Consider the following 16,640-nt stretch of genomic DNA (forward strand, 5'->3'; position numbering starts at 1 on the left):
GGAGAGGATTGACTCCAATTTTGAAAGAAGTTATACTGTGGGTAAAAAACTGTCAAACAGCACTGCATGTTACAGAAAAATCTTTCCTGAAACGGAGAGTCGTCAATGCAGCAAACTTCATTGTTATCTCATTTTAAGAAATCGCCACAGCCACCCCAATCTTCAGCAACCACCACCCTTAGCAGTCACCTATATCAAGGTAAGATCCTCCAGCAGCAAAAAGATTATAACTTGCTTAAGACTCAGACGATCATTAGCATTTTTTAGCAATAAGGTATTTTTAAGTTGAGGTATGTACATTTTTTCGACATAATGCGATTATACACTTAATAGACTACAGTATAGTATAAAAATAACTTTTATATGCTTTGGGAAACCAAAAAGTTCACGTGACTTGCTTTATTGTGATATTTGCTTCATTTTGGTGGCCTGGAACTGAACCACAATATCTCCAAGATATGCCTATATATATTTAATAGGTATTAATATATACCTATGTTGCTACATGGTCACTATGGTCACTGTTTTAATGGTTGCATCATACCCCAGTAAATGTATATACCATCATTTAAAGTCCCTTAATGTTAGGCAGTGAGTTTCTTTCTAGTTTTTTCCATTATAAATGACCTTGATAAGCATTGTCATGCCTAGAGCTTCATAGGATTATTCCATTGGTATAGTCTCAGAAGTGAGCAACTGAACCATTGGGTCAAGTTATGAATATGTGTATGTTTTCCGATATATATTGCCAAGATATTTTCCAGGAAGGAAAATTCATTTGCATATCCATCAATACTATTTCAAAATATAACACCCAACACTGGGTATTATGATTATCGTACAGAAAGTAATACATTTTTAAAAATGAAACCTGTTAATTTTAAATGAACATTTTTTCAAATTGTCCTTTTGAATTTTCCAGATTAACTGGGATTACTGAATAAATTCTTGTATTTGGTTTAGTCTAGTTCTCTAATATTAACATTTAAAGTATTTCTTCTTCTCTATTGTTTACCTCACTTGCTACCTTCTAACATTTCTTCAGAGAAATTTATTTTCTATCTGTTGCTTTCCTAGTTTAGCTGTCTGCATGAAATAATAAATGACCTTGACGGATAGTGGCTCCACTGAGGGTGGAAGGTAGTGGCTGAAAAAGCACACAAGTAATTCTCAGATGCCAGTGGTGTTTCTTGATCAGGTTGCTGGTTTCATGGGTATGTTCAGTTAATGAAAATTCATCAGACTCATGAGATGTACACTTTTTGGTATGTATGTTACAATCCCATTTTTAAAATTGAAAGAACGACCCTGAGTTTAAAAGGCCAGGTGCGGTCAAACCAGGGTGAGTGGTCAAAGATATAGGCAGAGAATGGAGGGAGCATAAGTGGCCTGACCTGGTCAGGCAGACAAGAGCTTAAGGTCATAGGGACTTGCAAAGGAGGGGACAAGCAGAAGAATTCCTGAGTCCATCTGGAAAACCATAAATCTAGGATCTGGATTCAAGCAAAGTGGTCAGCACTAGGGCAGTGTTATTAACACAAAAAATCAGCACGTACATAAAGACAAGGTCAGTCCACAGAGGAAGCAGATGAAAGAACACAGGGAAAGCTGAGGCTACATTACTCCACCTCCTGGGCCACCTGTGGCTGGAGCCACCTATCTTCACTAAAACACTGCCACGGCTGAATTTCTGCCATGGGAACATAATTGCTTTGGGAAAGATACTGTTACCTGCCTGAGTACCGTTCTTAAAGCATATACATGCTGTATCTTCCATTAAGTATTTCAGCGAATGTGATTTTCCCTCTAAGAAATGTATCAGGTTACTAAAATGGTAACCAAGAAGGTGAAGAGGAGACCAGAAAGTCTAGGATATCATATAGAAAAAGCATGCTTAGGGCTGGGCGCGGTGCGCGGTTCATGCCTGTAAATTCCAACACTTTGGGAGGCCGAGGAGGGCAGATCACCTGAGGTCAAGAGTTTAAGACCAGCCTCGCTAACATGGCCAAACTTTGTCTCTACATAAAAATACAAAAATTAGCCGGGTGTGGTGGTGGGTGCCTGTAATCCCAGCTACTCAGGAAGTGGAGGTTGCAGTGACCTGAGATCGCATCACAGCACTCCAGCCTGGGCAACAGAGCAAGACTCCATCTCGAAATATTAAAAAAGAAAAGCAAAAGCATGCTTGGGAAGACATAGGCTATTAGAACCATAGTTTTGCTAAAGGTTGTTCATTTGAACGAATGTTTTGTAGGCAACACTGACATGAATAGAGATCCTTACTGCCCTTCTCTCACTGAATACAAGTTCATAACTAACATTAAACCAGTTTTGTCATCCAGAACTCAGCTCAAATAGATCCGTGGTAACATTCAAGTATCACAGGGTATCTCTGATTATGGGCCACACCCATTGGGTGGTTGCTCCACCTCCTGGTGTTTCTATGGTGATGGAGATAGCACACCTCTATTGTACTGAGGAGACACCTGCAAAAGTAGTGGCCACTTGCTGTAGGTAAGCAGAGATAGAGATTTTTCTTTCTCTTAAATTATATATAGATGATTTTTATAAGAATGGGGCCGGGCGCGGTGGCTCAAGCCTGTAATCCCAGCACTTTGGGAGGCCGAGACGGGCGGATCACGAGGTCAGGAGATCAAGACCATCCTGGCTAATATGGTGAAATCCCGTCTCTACTAAAAAATACAAAAAAAAAAAAAAACTAGCCAGGCGAGGTTGCGGGCACCTGTAGTCCCAGCTACTTGGGAGGCTGAGGCAGGAGAATGGCGTAAACCCGGGAGGCGGAGCTTGCAGTGAGCTGAGATCCCGCAACTGCACTCCAGCCCGGGTGACAGAGCGAGACTCCGTCTCAAAAACAAACAAACAAACAAACAAAAAAGAATGGAAAAGGACCTAATAAAAATGCAATGTTTTTCTTTAAGTGAAAGGTGTCCTTTAGTCCCACTCCTATTCCTCAGAGGAAAAGCTTCAAAGCTATGGTCATCCCTAGTATTAACTACCGGCAGCTTTATCTCCACCAGGTGAGGAGACAGGAAGCCTGTTTCTGCCAATAGCTACCGAGAAAGTTATCATCACCTACTAATCCTGGAGGATCTCAACACAATTACATTTTTAATCTGGTGGTTTTAAATGAGAATATAAATGAAAGGCACAGTTTCTTTGGATCTGGCATTCCAGAAGTCAAGTTTACATTTCCTTTTGAGTTTTCAGGCCCTCCACAATCCAGATACACTCCAGCACCTGCCCCAGTTACAGTCCAATTGGCAAAGCCCGCATGGGACAAGCACCTCCTCTGTACTGGGTCCGGTGTTGCCAGCTGCCACGCCTAACACTGCATCAGCTGCTTAGCCAGTCTGTCAATCTGTCAGCTACTATTGAACTTGTCGGGTAGGAGGTGATCAACAAAAATCCTTAGCTGCATGCCCGCTCCCCAACTATTAAGACTATAACAGCAACCCTTCATTATGTGTGCCAGTGTTTCAGAAAGTGCTTTTTACATCAAAATGACTGGCAATTCTAGACCACTGTAGCCCAGAAGTGTACGAAAACAATGGAGTCTGAAATCCCATTGAGTTCATCTCTGATCTCCAAAGCCAGCTGTATTTGTTAAAGGTTCATTTTGCCAAGAATATAAATGGTATTAGAGAGCTTTGCAATCCTACCTCTCACACAGAAAAAAATAGCTATTTTCAGCTCTCCATCTCCTACAGAAGGCCCCCTGTGCCAGGATGTATGCATCTGTGGATACATGAGCATGTGCCCATTTTTTAAAAAACACTACAGTCTCTTGTCAAAATGAGGAATGTTTAAACATTCAGCTCTGTACAGCAATGAGAACAGCAGCTATATTTCTAGGATTGCATTGTCTTCAAAACCTATCTCAAAATCTTTCCAAAAGTCTCAGTTTTAATAAGATTATTGAGCCCTCCAGCTAATCTAAATACATCACAATGTAAGTTGTTTCAGTCATCAGTGAGGAAATAGCCTGACGGAAACAAAAGAGAATCCTACCGCTTGAATAACTGACAAAGACACAGTCTTCAAAAGTAGTTACAGAGCTTTGGTTCTAAGATGGAGGGAGGGGAGTAGCTTTTCTTTTGTCATTTCCAGTTTGGTCAACCATAACCTATTACTTCCACTGCTTTTTTAAACTTCAAAAATTCTTATAAAATATCTTCAAAGATACCCAAGAATGAATCTGTTGTCTTTATTGAGTCCTTTTAAATTAAAATGCAAGATGGCAGGAGAATCTATAGGACAGAGAAGGAGCTGGCATGGGACGTAGGGGGAATGGGGAAGCTCATAAGATGGTCACAATAGAAGGAACTGATCAAATGCCCAAATTAAGCTGATCAGAAATCAGAAAGGACTTTAGTAGACTGGGGTGCCTCAGGATTGCAGAGGTATGACCCTCCAGCAGGGTCAAATGGAAGGTACATTTGCCCCCCACCCCTTGGCAGCTTTGGAGGGTTCAGATGATCTTCCCCACACCCAGGCCTTGGCCAGTATCAGGTAGACATGTTTCCCAGTTAACTCACAACCCAGCACCCACATATCACTAGCAGAGCGTGATGCGCATCTCTCGATTTCTAGATGCAATTTTGTTTTATCCAGAAGGTATTTCCTTAATTCTCCAGCAGTGCCTTTACCCAGTGAGATCTACTGGCAAGTTGCCTGTAGCTTTGGGGTAGCATTTGGGAAAGTAAAGCAATTGGATATTGTCCCTTTAAAATATCATTCAATTAGGTCTTTTGTAATACATACAACATAACGAGATAGCCTTACCAACTCTAAAGAAATTGCTAGCGCATTTCATCAAAGGCACAATAATGGAAACATCAATTCACTCCTCACCACAAACATCTCCCTTTGATGCTGCAGTTACCTTAATACTAGCACTTTTCATTTTCTCTAGAAGGAAACAGCTGCCTTCAAGCATGCACATCAGAGAAGGCTATAGTCTGAAATAACACATTTGTATATCAATCTCAACTACACTTGCATTTTCATTTGCTGCTGCACAGCATCACTCTCCTTGACTCTAAACTGCTAAATTATCCCCAAAATAAAGAAAAACTCTTCTGCAACCTGGATGACTGGGGCTAGGTGTTTTATGCCATCTCTGCAAGTGTTGCCAGGGGTATCATCTGCTTTCACACATCATTTATTTAAAAGAAGAATGGCCAGGCACTGGTTAGAAACTTTATGGGCCTGAAGAACATTCGGCTACTTTACGCAAAAGATGTCAACAAGAAAGAGTACCTAAGGAATAATATATCTAGAAATGCGCAGTGTGATTAGAAAAATCCATCAACACCCACTGCCACATTTTCAAATATTTTTACTAAGAGAAAGAGCAGCCACCAAGTCTGAAAGTATTTTGAATGCATTATATCCACAAGGGTACTTCATGAGCAACGCCCCAGATGTTCTCAGTGCTGTGGAGATGGAGGGAAAGGACACTCTTAGATACACAGGAGACATATTGCATTTGGTTTATCAACCTCTTGGTATGAGAAGTCTGTTGCCTCTAACCTAGCTTGTCTCTGTACAAATAAAAATAAGCTTTAAGAGTTCTGAGCTTCTTATAAATAAATTACCATTCAACCATTTAATGATATCTGAATAATTTACTTTTTTGAACACCATTTCAAAATTTCTGACTATACTAAGCCTCTAAAGTCACAGACTATCTGACATTTGGCTAAGTCTTTCATACAATATCCACTTGATGCCATGAAAGAAATGTATTTGCAGTGGCTTTTCCTCTGCAAATGTCATGTGGGTGTCCTTAGGGGATTGCATCAAGCACCTGGCGCCCACCATGAGGCTTGGTTAACGAGACATAGAAAGGTTACGTTGAAATTATTGTTTAAAGGTGCTGACATCACATGAACGCAAGCACACACACACACACACACACACAAATTCATAATCACATATTCAAATATACACTGAGCAGCAACTGTTTCAGTATTTAAGAGAGCAGAGTGAAGAAGTTATTTCAACCAAGGTTGTTCTGTGGATATCCCTATGAGAGACAGTGCTCAGAATTATCTGTTTCCTTTCACTGATTGATTCCACAACATTATTGCATAATAGTTTGGCATCAAGCACTGTAGTAAGATTATGGAGATGTCAGGAAATACAAAGAGGAAATCATCTAAAATCCCTTTTCTTAAGTATAAGTTGATCAAATATAGAGAGCTGCAGAATTTCAGCATTCATCCACTAATTCATCCATCTAATGGATAGACACTGAGGACTGATTACAAGACAGAGCTTGTAATCTAGTGAGGAATGCAGATGACCCCAAAAATCAACACAAAATCTCATCTGTGACAAGTGTTTTGAATAAGGGGTACATAGTGCTATGTAAAAGAACATCAAAAGGGATTTGATTTTGTCAGGGAGTTAGGGCAGGTGTCCTGAGGAAGTGATGCTGGATCTGAGATCTGACAACGACGACGCTTACATTAAAGAAGAGAATTCCAGGCACAGGAAAGGGAGCAAGGGGGACAGGTAGGGCAAGCAACTGAAAGATTCAAGGGGAAAGTGATAACAGTGAGCCGGAGAGAGAAGGAGGGACCAGACCAGGCAGGGGCTGGTAATATCTACTGGGGACTATGGTCTTTAGTTTGTGAACAAAGAGGAAATGTGAGAGGGGTTTAAGCAAAGGCATACAATCATTATATTTGGGAAATATTTTTTTCAGGTTGTAGTATTAACATACTGGAGAGACTCTAGCAATCATTCAGATGACAAATGAAACATATTTGAGTGGTGGTGGTAACAGAAAGAAGAGGATGGAATCAAAAGATATTTAGAAGTGGTAACAGAAAGAAATGGATGGAATACAAAGGTATTAGATCCCATGATTGATCACAGATAGTGGGCTTAGAACAAGGAAATATTAAAGATACTCCCTAGGTTTCTAATTTTGTAATTAAATGGCTAGAGAGAGGGAATACTGGAAGAGAGCCAGCTATGCTGGGGAGAGATCCCCAGTTCATTTCTAGAATACATTGAGTTGAGAGGTTTTGAGGCATACAAGAGACAGACAATGTTATGTATGCAGCTGGATATACGTATTTGGAGCTCAACAAGGAGGTCTTATTGGGGTCACTAGACTTTTAATGTATTTTTAGAAAATAACAAAATGAACTTTGTTTGAAGCTTCCCTTCTATTACTCAACTAAGAGCAAGGGTATATTCCAATTTCACCAAATGAAGATGGCATAGTATGATGGAATATGCCTAGACATGGAATCTGATAACACGCACTTAAGTCCTGGCTCCTCAGCTTCTAGCTTGGAGGGTTTGAATAAGCACCTTTGCCTTTCTGTACCTTGGTTTACTATGTCACTATAAAATATTACGTATATCCTACTTCTTTAACAGGATTGTTTTGAATAAGGTCAAATGAGTAAAATTATAAAGAAAGTCATTGTTACAACGTGAAATATGGTGACTCACGCCTGTAATCCCAGCACTTTGGGAGGCCGAAGTGGATGGATCATGAGGTCAAGAGATCGAGACCATCGTGGTCAACTTGGTGAAACCCCGTCTCTACTAAAAATAGTAGAATTAGCTGGGCGTGGTGGTGGGCACCTGTAATCCGAGCCACTCAGGGGGCTGAGGCAGGAGAATCTCTTGAACCCGGGAGGCAGAGGTTGCAGTGAGTCGAGATCGCGCCACTGCACTCCGGCCTGATGACAGAGTGAGACTCTGTCTCAAAAATAAAAAAAAAAAAATTAAAAAAAAGAAAGAAAGAAAAGGAAATAATAGCATTGTCAATAAGTGAAATATACCTGTCTACCTATTTTGATACTTAAGAGCAGAAAGAAAAGTTAGTTGTTGCAGGCAAAATCAATGATGAAATGATTTGGGTTGGAATGATGAAACGTCGCTGAATTCCCTCTAAAATCTGGATTAAGAAAACCAGTGATTTTCACATGGTGGTACCTGGATGACAAGATGTGAATGAAAATAGTATTTATGGCCGGGCGCGGTGGCTCAAGCCTGTAATCCCAGCACTTTGGGAGGCCGAGACGGGCGGATCACGAGGTCAGGAGATCGAGACCATCCTGTGGCTAACACGGTGAAACCCCGTATCTACTAAAAATACAAAAAAACTAGCTGGGCGGAGTGGGTGGAGCCTATGAGCCCAGTACTTTGGGAGGCTGAGGCAGGAGAATGCAAACCGGAGGCGGAGCTTGCAGTGAGCTGATGATCCGGCCACCACCCCCAGCCTGGCGAAGCAGAGCGAGACTCGTTCTCAAAAAAAAAAAAAAAAAAAAAAAGAAGAGAAAATAGTATTTATTCACCTTTTGATCCAAACTGTAGGCCAGCACCCAGTCCTCTTGCTTGGGATGAAAGAGCAGGCTCTGGATATAGAAGGTGAGCCGATACTTCTGATAGGTGGCCCCTTCGTCGGAGCTGATCAGTATGCTGCTCTCTATTTCAGGATCACTGAGAAGCATAATCTAAAGAAAGGACAGAGGGACAAATATAGACAGAGTTAGTAAAGAAAGTTAGGAAAGAATAAATATAATAACTTTAATCATAAATAAGTCATCGGTATTTGTACGCTATAGCACAAAAAGGGGCATCTGGGCCTCTGTATAAAATACTTGTATTATCTTTTCTCCTGATTTAGTGTCTTATTGTTGAATTGAGGTAAAAATAGGGGGCAAGACTAGGTCTGCATATAGAAGCAGGTTTCATTTATGATGTCCATCTTTTAAGCGCTGGGAATATTTTTTGTGGTCTTCTGTCTCCTGACCTTGAGATAGTCATCTCTCTCTCTTTCTCTCTTTCTCCCCAATCCCTTCTCCATGTCATTGTTAATCACAGCATTGTTCCTTTAGTCATGAGAAGCTCCCTCCCCCACTGCCATGCTGCCATGATCCCACTGTTTGTTTTGTTCTTTCTGAATTGTTTTATGCATTCAATTAAGTGGTTTTTATGATTCCTTTGTTAGAGATATTTTCCAAAGCATATAGCCCCAAAGGTCCTTGGGCAAATATTACTCCCACAGAAGGTTTATCATCTTTCAGTCAAGGGGACAGAAATATTGTAACGAAAAATCTTTGGCATCAGAGAGGCCACGTTCAAATCTCAACAGTTCTCTGTTAATATTGTATCATCTTGAGAAAGTTACCTAACCTCAGTTTCCTCAACAATAACCTGACTCTGATAATATCCAAACTGGCTTTGAGCATATGGCATAATGTATATTCTTTTTTGTTGTTGCTTTTTTAGTAGAGATGGGGTTTTGCCAAGTTGGCCAGGCTGGTCTCAAACTCCCGGCCTCAGGTGATCTGCCTGAGTACCACAATTACATTGATCTCACTAAAGATATGACTACCTTTTTAGTATTTAAACCAATAAACGCTTAGACACCCAGACTTTTCCATTATTTAAACTCATAGCAGCCTTTCATACTACAACATTTTTTTTTTTTTGAAGCATTTTTTGAAGCATTCTCTTCCAGGGGCTTCCATAACCCCATGTTCATCTATTTTTCCTTTTCATTTCATTTGGATACTCAATTTTCTCTTATTATCCTTTAACTGTGACCACTCTTTAACCCTCCATTTTGACTTTCTTCCTTTTCACTCAAAATACTATTACTCAGTGACATCTTCCATTCCTGATTCTTTTCCTTTTCCTTTTGAAAATCACCACCTCCTGGGGAAAACTCCTAAATCTCTGAGTCTCAGTCACAGATTTGGAAGCTCTGTTGCCTGGAAGATGCTTCTATTTAGATGCCCCACAAGCACCTTGAGCTCCAGATGTGCCCACAGTGGTACCTGATCGCAGCCCTACTGCTTATCCAGTATACCCTAGCTCCATGAGCGTTTCCACCAACTATCCATGTTTAGCAAAAAGCCCAAGATGCATCCTTGACTCTACTTTCTCACCTTCTGAAAGAATAAGTCTATGAGGCCAGTGTATTTTACTTTTCAATTAACTCTTAACACCAAATCCATTATCTCCTTACTTATTGTAATTGTCTTAGTCCAAAACATGCAAATGTCTCTCCTGGATTACTGTAAGACAACTCCAGCCAGTCTCACCACAGTAGCCTTGTCCTTTCCAATCCATGTTTCACACTGTGGCCAGAACAATCAACCTGTAACACAAATCTGATTCTGACATTCTGTCACTTAAAACCAGTGGTTTAACCGATCTTCCTATATTCCAAAATCCTTAAAACATCCTAGCAAAATCTGAACCCCTGTTTATGTCCTGGCTTCATCAACAGCACAACCCTTTTGGAATGTACTATCCAGCTCAACTCGGCTTCTCTGAGTTCCTGAATGAGCAAGTGAATTTATCTCCTCTTAGAGTTTTTCCTATCTTTGCATATGTTGCCACCAATTTTCTATCATGTAGTCTAAACCATAAGGTCCAGAGTATAAAACATAGCCCCCCAAATTTCCATATCTTATAAAATAAAAGTGTTAGCTAACAGAATTTTTAAAATGTTACCCAGAGCATATATTAGTATTATAAAATAAGCTTTAAAACAAATGTAGGTCTTTTAAGTGCTAAGATTCATAGTCCTTTCCCTCTTTTTTTCCTTTACAGCTTCTAAGACAAGCTTACTTTCTTTTCTCAAATATTTGCTTTGGCTTCATTGAAATAAGTCATCTAGTTATCAGCACATTTTTAAGAAATGGAGCAGTATAATAACTTTTTTTCACTCATGTGTGAATAATGCAGAGAAATACTCTTAGAGTAATCACAGACCAAACAACTTCCTCTTCCCATGGCACTATGAAGGGGTAGGGGAAACGGGTCAAAGCACTCAAGCTGCCCTTGAGAAAACCTACCAGGAAGCATCTGTGGTGCTCGCAGAGTTTGAGAGGACGAATATAATGGGTAAGAAGGAGGCCTTTGGCCGGGCGCAGGCTTATGCCTGTAATCCCAGCTCTTTGGGAGGCCGAGGTGGGCAAATCACTTGAGGTCAGGAGTTCAAGACCAGCTTGGCCAACATTGTGAAACCCTGTCTCTACTAAAAATACAAAAATTAGCTGGGCATGGTGGTACACACCTGTAATCCCCACTACTCAGGAGGCTGAGGCATGAGAATCACTTGAACCCTAGAGGTGGGGGTTGCAGTGAGCCAAGATCACGCCACTGCACTCCAGCCTGGGTGGCAGAGCGAGACTCTGTCTCAAAAAAAAAGCTTTCATAACCAGCCTCACTTGCTTCACATCATGTACCAATGGTCTACATAACAGGCAATGAAATCATTTTTCCCCTGGTGTAGAAAAATTAAACTGCTTATTTTATGCAGGTATAAAAAAGCTTCATGCCTATGATTTTAATTAGAAGGTAAGACCAACATCATAAATGAACTTTATTTTATATACCGTGAGTTATAATATACTAAATGAGTGTTACCATTGAACATCTTGTGCAATGTATTTGCTTCCCCTAGCCCTGTTTCTTTCTGTGCACACATGCACACAGAGACACACACAAGCCCACTTGCACACCCACATGCATATTAATCCACACACAACACATATGTGTGAGCACACATACACTAACATATACAGAGATGCTGCATTTATGTGCACACACACACACACAGAAATTTATATACAATAAAGCATATTGATATTGAGTGGCAGTTTTATGGAGCTTTTGTTGGGGAGAGTACATTTTTATTACTACCCTTCTCTGACATTCTCATCAGAAATTATTTGATATACTTTGATATCACTGGCAGTGTCTCTATTCAATTCAATTTTTTGAGAAGAATGAAAGGAAGGGAAATAGACACTGACATATTCTGGATTTCTAACCTATGCTGGGCATTTTACCTGATTTTTTATTAAAATCTCACACAAATCATGTGAAGTAGGTATCATGAGTTATATTTCACAGATAAGGAAACTGAGGCTCAGGAGAAAAGCAACTTGCCTATTACTCTTCTAATTGCCTCAAAACCCACACCTTCCATGCTCTGTACACACACACACACACACACAAAATCCTTTTTTAAAGCATCTCTGAGAAACCTGCCAAAAATGCAGCTTCACTCATCTCAACCTCTGAGCACAGGAGCATCAAGCATTAAAACAGTAGGAATCTAAGAGGAAGACACAAGTTAGTTGTAGGTGCTCAAAAATAAAAAAGGAGGAGGTCATACTATTTATACAAATATAATCAGAGAGCAAATATTCTGTCAGAAGTTAAGCCTCAAGGTAACATATGTGTATTGTATGTTCACGTACCAAACCTATAAAGAAAACCATCCATGTCCGCTCAAATTTTTCTTGTTACACATGGATTTCAAATCCCAGTGCCTATGAGGGCAAAGCAGGTAAAGTGAGCAAGTGAAGCAGACAAGGCAAGATAAAGACTGGTGAGGACTGTGTCAAATCGGAAAGTGTACATCATTCCCTCAAAATATTTAAAATTGGGTTTTTAAAAAACATTGTGCCCAAATTAAATGTATCTGTGGACTGAATTTATGGATGAGGCATGTGACTCTTGCTAAAGCTGTGATAGCATGTTTCTACAAAAACAAAGACATTTACAAGCTTACCTTTCAATGTATAATTATAGGTATATAATGTATAATTTATGGCAATGGCTGTTTAGATATCGTGAGTTCTGCATTTATGTGATTTTGGCAATACGAACAGGACAGAGATCCCACTAGAGATTTTTATTTTGTTTTGTTCCTCATTCTGTTTTGATTCTTTATAAAGCAGTTTGTCCTGACATGAGACCTGCAGTGGGTATACATGTGCTGGAAGGGGAGGAGGGGTTTTCATATATGGTTTCGCAGATTCTCAATGCAGATGTCTTTAGAACAAGCTCCTCAGACTGACACTTCAGATGTAAACAGAAAGAAGTTACTCAAGGCCAGGCGCGGTGGCTCATGCCTGTAATCCCAACACTTTCAGAGGCCGAGGCGGGTAGATCACCTGAGGTCAGGAGTTCGAGACCAGCCTGACCAATATGATGAAACCCTGTCACTACTAAAAATACTAAAATTAGCCAGGTGTGGTGGCACGTGCCTGTAATCCCAGCTACTCGGGAGGCTGAGACAGGAGAATTGCTTGAACCCGAGAGGCAGAGGTTGCAGTGAGCCGAGATTGTTCCATTGCACTCCAGCCTGGGCAATGAGAGTGAAACTCCGTCTCAATTATCCCAAGTCTGTTATTTCATCTAGAGAAAAAAGGAGATGGTAATTGTACCTACCTCGTAGTACTATTGAAAGGATTAAATGAGACAGTGATTAAAGGGGCTTAGCACACTATCAGGCACGTAAGTACTAAATAAATGTTAACCTTTACCTTTAAATTACCCAGGATAAGGCCAGGCATGGTGGCCCACACCCGTAATCCCAGCACTTTGGGAGCCTGACGTGGGCAGATTGTTTGAGCTCAGGAGTTCAGAACCAGCCTAGGCAACTTGGTGAAACCTCATCTCTACCAAAAAAAAAAAAAAATTAGCATAGTGTGGTGGCATGCACTTATAGCCCCAGCTAACAGGAGGCTGAGGTGGGAGGATTGCTTGAGCCCGGGCAGTTGAGATCATACAACTACACTCCAGCCTGGGCAACAGAGCCAGACCCCATCCCCCACCACCAAAAAAAAAATTACCTAGGATAAGAGCACAACTGAAGTCAGAAGTGATGCCAAGCAAGTTGGAGACAAATCAAGGTGATTCGGGGATTATTTGCCTCCCTCTTGACTACCATCATTCCTGAACTTTGTGGAGAAAATTGCAAGAGGTGGGCATAGAGGGGACTGGGGAGTTGCTGTTCAATGGTTATAAAATTTCAGTCACGCAAGATGAAATAATTCTAGAGATATGCTGTACATACAATGTGCATATAGTTAGCACTCTATTGTACATGTGGAAGTGGGTTAAGAGGGTAAATCTTAACACATGCTGTCTGTATGTGTGTGTTTGCCATAATTTAAAACACAGAAAAGTGTCAGGGAGAAAAACATCATATTTTAATGCCTTATATTTTACATTCACTTTACATGCATTTTGCATTTCTGGTAATATTTTAAGAAAACGCACTCTATTAACCAATATGAATACTGCCAGAGTAAACACCAATTGGTAGATAATTGTCAATTTGCTAAACACAATTGCTGCTTTGAATGAACGCTCTCATCTCTTCATTGGATGGCTATACCCCATGAGGAGACTAAACATGACACTGCCTTAGGGTAAGAACTGCAGACAATCAAGTTCCTATGATTTAGCCATTCACTGTAAATGAATCATCTGTGTCCAAGATTAGAGATGGACAAGCTTTAGAGATTACCAACATACATATGGTGCAATATCTTTTGGGAAAAAAAAACAAAAAACTTGTAATGCTTTCTGAAGGAAATTCCTGAGAATGTGGAATAATAGTGGTCCTAAGTTTAATGGTATATTGCAAATTGCAAAGGACACTCAGGGAAGTCAGGAGTCAGGCAGGGGCTATGCTTAGTCAGCTTATACTCTCAAAAGCCTGTCAGATTATCTATGTCCAAACCAGTCAACATTAGTATTGGAGAGGTCAAAATCCTCCCCAGAAATCTTTCCACAATGCACCGTTTCCTGCTGCTGAGTGAGTCTTAACAATATCATTGATGAATATGTCACTTTATTCAGTTGCGTATCCTTTGTGCAATCTATTAAAATCAAGTGAAAGCTAAAGGTTTCTCAGTCTCTCACTCTGCCAGAGATCCAGAAAGTCAAGGAAAACATTCTAGTTCAACGCTTTGGGCGTGTTCTCAGAATAGGAGCAAACAGACGTTTCTCTAAATAGAAAAAAAAGAAAGGCTATAATTTACTGCATAATTGAGTCCTAATGGTAGACTTTTAGCAAAGTTAGTGTTCAATAAGAAATAACAATATCAATATGAGCTCTTAGAGTATAAAACAATGACAGCATAGTTATCCCCTAAACCCACTGATATAATTGATAAGTTGTTGAATATTGACTTCCACACAAACAGAGCCTACTATAGATATGGCTTTTACTCACAATATACCAGCATTCATTCTTTGAACAGTGGTTCTTAACTGAGGGGAAAGAAGGGGTCATACCAAGGAGACATTTTGCAATGTATGTAGATATATTAATTATCACAGCCGGGGGCAGCAGAGTTCTCGTATCTAGTGGGCAGAGGCCAGGGATGCTGTAAAACATGTGACAAAGCACAGGACAGTGACTCACAACAAAGAATTATCCAACACAAAATGTCAATGATGCTGCAGCTGGGATTGTTACACATAAAATATGTAAACTACATATAAATGTCACAGAACACCAATAGGCATTTATGCTAATACATATGCTGTCTCACTTATGGCCACAATACATGTCATTCTTTTTGCCAAGATTAGACTCCCCACCTTTCCACCCGAATTCATTATATTAAGCTTATTTATACTTGTTCCTCAGGATTTAACATAAGCATGCGAACAAAACTACACTCGTTGAGGCTATTCAAGAAAAAAAAAATAAAGTACAAAAATAACAAGAAAACAATCCTATTTAAAAAATGGGCAAAGGACTTGAATAGACATTTCTCCAAAGCAATACAAATGACCAGTGAGCAAATAAAAAGATGTTCAAAACCACTGATCATTAAAGAAATGCAAATCAAAACCACAATGAAATACAATCTCACACTCATGGCTACTGTTTAAAAATAAAAAATAAAAAATCAGAAAATAACAAGTGTTGACAGGGATATGAAAAGTTGGAACCCTTGTGAACTGTTGGTGGGAACAAAAAATAGTGCAGCCTCTACAGAAAACAGTATGGTGGTTCATCAAATAATTAAAAATAGAATTATCATATGATCCAGCTATTCCACATCTGGGTAATACCCAAAAGTGAGTGTCCAGCTGTGTCAATTGCAATTGATGGTCAAGAAAGATGAGTACCAAGAACTGACCATTGAATGTAGCATTGTGGAGGATATTGGTGACCATGGCCAAGACAGTGGAGTGAAGTAGGCAGACAGTCAGTATTGATGCAAGTATAAATTGGCGTGACTACTCTAAAATGCAATGTGGCAACATGAAACAAGAGTCTTGCAATTGAAAGCAAGGTCTCAAAGAGAGATATGTTCACCCAATGCTCATAGCAGCATTATTTACAATAGCCAAAAGGTGAAAGCAACCCAAGTGTCTATCAATGAATGAATGGATAAACAAAATGTGGTATACACTACAATGGAATATTATTTAGCTTTAGGAAGGAAGGAAATTCTGACACATGCTACATGGATGAACCTTCAAGACATTATGCAAAGTGAAATATACCAGTCACAAAGAAAAAAATACTATATGATTGCACTTACATGGGGTACCTAAGGTAGTCAAAATCATAATGACAAAAAGTAGAATGGTAGATACTAAGGCTAGGTGGAGAGAGAAATGAGGAGTTGTTGTTTAGTAGATATAGAGTTTTAGTTTTGCAAGATGAAAAGAAATTTGAAGATTGGTTGTAAAGCAATGTGTACTTAACACTACTAAACTGTACACTTAAAAATGGGGAAGATGGCAAATTTCATATTATTTGTATATCCCTACAATGTTTTAAAGTAAAAAATACATATAAAAATAAGACA

At 39.7% G+C, this 16,640-nt stretch overlaps 1 protein-coding gene across 1 annotated transcript in view; it reads right to left on the bottom strand.

The window, feature by feature from the left end:
* The window catches only part of SORCS3 (sortilin related VPS10 domain containing receptor 3), a 620,373-nt gene that overhangs the window by 287,007 nt on the left and 316,726 nt on the right, over positions 1–16,640 (bottom strand). The window contains exon 4 of the mRNA XM_017851830.1: positions 8,346–8,504. Coding sequence (XP_017707319.1) covers positions 8,346–8,504 — 159 coding nt within the window. The remainder of the gene's footprint in view (positions 1–8,345; positions 8,505–16,640) is intronic.

Source organism: Rhinopithecus bieti, unplaced genomic scaffold, assembly GCF_001698545.2.
Source record: "Rhinopithecus bieti isolate Rb0 unplaced genomic scaffold, ASM169854v2 scaffold_31787, whole genome shotgun sequence".
NCBI lineage: Eukaryota > Metazoa > Chordata > Mammalia > Primates > Cercopithecidae > Rhinopithecus > Rhinopithecus bieti.